The sequence below is a fragment of the Buceros rhinoceros genome, unplaced genomic scaffold (assembly GCF_000710305.1).
Source record: "Buceros rhinoceros silvestris isolate BGI_N320 unplaced genomic scaffold, ASM71030v1 scaffold39058, whole genome shotgun sequence".
NCBI lineage: Eukaryota > Metazoa > Chordata > Aves > Bucerotiformes > Bucerotidae > Buceros > Buceros rhinoceros.
Window position 1 is genome coordinate 6511 of NW_010428391.1, and position 4497 is coordinate 11007.

Sequence of the window (4497 nt, forward strand, 5' to 3'; positions counted from 1 at the left end):
AAAAAAAAAAAATATAGACATTGTTCCTTTAAAAGGCTACATCTGCAAATCCCATTAGATGTGCATATAAGGTTTCGGATGATTAATAGCTGCCTGCTTTGCTTTGGTTGGAGGGACTGAGTGTGTGTACGTTAACCCCTCCCTCCCCTCTCTCACATTTCACTTCACAAACTTGTCACTCTCTCCCCAGCACAGTATTTAAAAAGTGTTTCGCTCATGTCCAGCACTTCACAAGCAAGCGAGCTCCAGGCCTTGGGAAGAAATCTGGGGCGATGGCTGCACAGACCTGCTTACCGGTTTCCAGTCGGGACAATGAAGACATTTAGAAGAGTTCCCGAAGTGACAAATCTGCAACAGCCTAAAACCTACAAACAAACTGTGGCTTAGAGAGGAAATCTATTCTGTAAAATCTGGAAGATTTCCCCTCTGCTCCTCTTCTGAGTTTGAAGCCTGAGCTATAACCAGTCACGAACCCTGGAGCGTGGACGGGATTGGAAGCAAATGGATCCCACCGGCAGCAGCTGCATGCGCAGCCCACAACCTCCTGCCCCGCTTTGGGGGTGTCTGCGGAGCGCTCATGCCGATGTCACCGCTGTTTCCGGGCTGAGCCACTACCCGTCAGCGCCCTTCTCCTTTCATCAGAAACCAGATTTTGCTACTTACTCTGATTTTTCAGCCTCCTGCCTGGTGACTGGTCCCCACGGCTTCCCACGTGAGGAGCGGGCGCTTGTGGAGCAGCATCCCTCTTTCCCACCCTCTGACTGGCAATTTGCAGCAACTGAGGCCAGAAGACGACCAAATCCAGGACTGGCCTTGGGTTCCCGGGAGTCAGAAGGCAGCAGCCCGAATCCCGTGAGCGCGACAGTGCGTATGAATGAAGATGATGAGGTACCAGTAAACGCGATAAATGAGGGCGAGAAAAAGTCATCCCAAAGGAAAAAAGAAAACTCAGGTAGGTGATATGAGATCAGGGTTGTGGGGCAGAACAGGCTATAGAGTGAGAGCACCTGTAAGATTAGGAATCAGGAAATTATTTGATATCCCTCCTGCAAGCTTTTCCTTCCTCCTGTCCCCAGACAAAATAAAACAAATGGGGAGAATGTCTATGAGCAATTTTATTGTGATTTCTTTCACTTTTACAGCAGTTCTAGAAATGCAGCTGGACATATCACGTTCTGATTGTTTGTTCTAAGTGGAACATAAGTCTTTTCTCTCCTGTTGAGAATTTTCCTTGAATTCTTTAGAAAAATCTAGGCACCCAGATCCTTCTCTTCAGAGACTGGGCTAGTAAAGAAAAACATTTGGGAATCATTTGAAGACAAAACTACAGAAGACACTATTTTCTCTTAGTTGGTGCCTTATCCACCACAATTCTGCCTGAACTGCAATATAGATCCAGCATTACTATGATTTGTACTAGTGCGTGCAAAACCCTTTTGTTCTCGTGAAGACCCTAGTTATTACAAGATTCACGGCGAAGATCTTGGAACATGACTCTTTGCAGAGTATTCTGAGAAAAGTCTAAAGTGAGCATATTTCTCAGACAAATAAGCAGAATGGTGCAAAAATAGTGAAAAGGCTTGTAAATTTTTAAAGTTTTCTTTGAAGAACGGATGTATTAGAAACATTTAAAGACTGGCTTTGTTATGGCAATAACAACAGTGGCACCTACTACAAGTACTTATGGATAAACACCCCCCCCTTCCCTTCTCTACAGACTTTAGGAATTTAGATGCCATATCCAGTCGTGACTTCACACGCTCCCCAAATGACCTGGCGACAGAGGTGAGCCTAGTGTTAGCTTTCACAGCTGCCTCTGCTGCCCAGCCCCAAGCCACAGCCATTAACATTTTCAAAGGAAATTTCGATGAAATCTCTGTCTGACCTGTCCTCAGCAGTGCTTGTGTTATTATGCCGCTGAAGTCCTCAGATCTCCAGCAGTAGGAACGCAGCACACAGTGGAATTCAGGCAGCTTTACTGTATGTGAACGACACGATACAGTATGTTAGTGAGGCTGCAGGAGAAACGAGGATGTGAAAACAGTGCGTAATGGCTCCCTTAACAACATCAGACATACAATGTCTCTCACTGAATAATTTTTGAAAACTTTGTGTTAAAATGTGTAGAGCTTAGCTGAATTCCCTCCTGCCAACCTTTCTCAGTCTTACCAGCAAAGAGGATTTTCTAAGCTTGCAATTCCATTTACAGTTATGGTGGCATTAGGTAAGAGTAAATAGCAGCAGGTAGAAGCAGATAACCTGAGAAGGGCTGAAAAGCAAAGTACAGGCAAGTCCCAGCTCAGTTTAAAGCGGTCTGGGTGCAGACGTCAGGTGTCATAGCCCTCCGTATGCACCCCCATCGAGCAACATTCCGTGAGATGCACACTGGAGTAGCTTCTGGGTACTTCATCATCAGCTGCCAAATGAATCCGCTGTTTATGAAATCACTTTTCTTGGCCCCTGTTCCTGCTTTCAGCATTTTATGTTCCATAACAACAAAATCTATCAGTGTCTTACTGGTTGATTTAGCCACTTCAAATAAATATGCCCTCAAAGCCTTTAGTAACATAGTGCAGATGCTTCATATTTTTGTTTTACTTTCTTCTACTGAGGGAAAATTGCAGACAAGGACAGTAGTTTGCAGAATAAGAAACACTGGGTGCGTTGATCTGGTGTATCATCACAAATACCTGACAAGCAGGTAGGATCCTCCACATACAGGCGTTAGCAACCCCCACACTTCTGTGTCTAAGCTGCTCTCCGAGCAACAGAAGTACCCTCTGCGGTGCCAAAATCCTGCCTCTGCACAGCGCAGATCCACAGCATCGTGTACTGGCTATTGCTGGTAGAGCAGTTTAATCCAGGGAGGGACAGTGAGACCAGATTCCAGCCCAGTTATGTTGGTTGTAAGCACAAAGCAAAGATGACTTCTGCTGACCAGCTCCAAATGCTGCCTTTGGTCCATTGTTTGGCAGGGAACAGGTTACCTCTTCATACACGTGTGTGTGTATTAATGCCTGACACAGATTTTTGGTTTGGAAACTTTATAACATAGGAACAGGTACCATTCGTGTTCTTTACACACATCTCGCTGCAGCCCTGGGGGAGGGAAGACGTTCAGTTCAACCACACAATGAAACTCGCTGGGATCCTGGAAGTATACATCTTCATGGCAGAGATGCAGCTTTTTTTTTTTTCCCCCCAAAATCTGGCAGTACAGTAGGAAAATCTTTCCAAGCCAATTTGTCCTTTCACACAACATTTGCCATTTTCCACATTCTGTTGTCAAAGCTCTGAAGTAATTAGGCCCAATTTCCACTTTCGGAATATCACAAAACCTCCAGCTATGAATAACTACACACCACCACGTGGCACATAACCTTGATGACAGCATCCAGGCTGCACATCCTGCTCTGCTTCCAGAAATCCTCAGCCCTTCAGAGTTACTCGCACAGGGTCGAAGGCTGGCGAACCTGCCCCTTGGAAAGGATGTCCTTCTCACCGGGCTACGCAGAGAGCTCACACCTCTATCCAGCTTGTATTCGCTGGTTTTGTTCCTGGTTGGTTTGACAGACGTGGCTTTAGTTCCTGCGGTGTGTTATTGGAATTGGAGAGACGCTTCACCCCTCCAGACGTGTGCCAGGGCAGCAGAGACCCAGGGCTCCAAGACCCTTGAGACCAAGGTTGCCAGAAGCTGTTGGCAAAGCTCCCAGCAGCGGATCCACACTTCAAGCCCTTCTTCCCCACCACTCTTTCAAAAGCCGCATTTGTTAGCCTTTGGGAAAAAGATAAAGATGCGTTTGTTCAGTAAGAGATGAGCGTGAAGGGGGTTGTACAACTATGGGCAAAAGCAAAGGGAGAAACTTCTGGAGGTTTGTTTTCGTATTTCCCCAACTTTATTTGGGGATTTTTGAAGTATAAGTAGCAAGAACAGATGAAAGCTTGAAATGGAGAGCAGCACAGCTGCACTTGTGATCCACTGGTCCCTGTGCACCTTATCCCTAACGGAGTTACGTTTGATTTCTCCATTTCTGATGAACAGAGTTAAAATCAGGTCAATCACGAAGCCTACAGCCACACCTGACAGATTTTTCCAGCTTTATTACCAAAGCGACATCTAGAAGATGATGCCATGTGTCATGTTCATTGCTACCATTTTATATATTATTTCTGTGTAGAAATATTGTGTTAGGACACATGGAACTTCATTGCACAGAGCAAAAAATTAAGTAATTAATCCTCAAGGTAACAAAAAACCTACCAGCATCTTCAGTTCAGGGAATCTAGCCAAGCACGGGAGCAAGAGTGGAGAAAGAGTCTAGGAACTTGTAAAACTGACTCCCTGAAAGACTGGCACTTTGTGCTTTGGTCACTGAAAGAAATTATTTTTTCCTTGCATCGCTGGAATATTCTTCACAAGCACCCGGTGAAAAAAAAAGGAAAAAAATGAAAAGAAAAAAAAAGTTAACAAAGGGGAAAACGGGGGAAAGTAGGGAA

General features: G+C 45.1%; 1 protein-coding gene across 1 annotated transcript in view; it reads left to right on the plus strand.

Annotated features, from left to right (window-relative positions):
- The first annotated feature begins 501 nt into the window (after positions 1-501).
- The window catches only part of MEOX1 (mesenchyme homeobox 1), a 5952-nt gene continuing 1956 nt past the window's right edge, over positions 502-4497 (plus strand). The window contains exon 1 of the mRNA XM_010142231.1: positions 502-952. Coding sequence (XP_010140533.1) covers positions 502-952 — 451 coding nt within the window. The remainder of the gene's footprint in view (positions 953-4497) is intronic.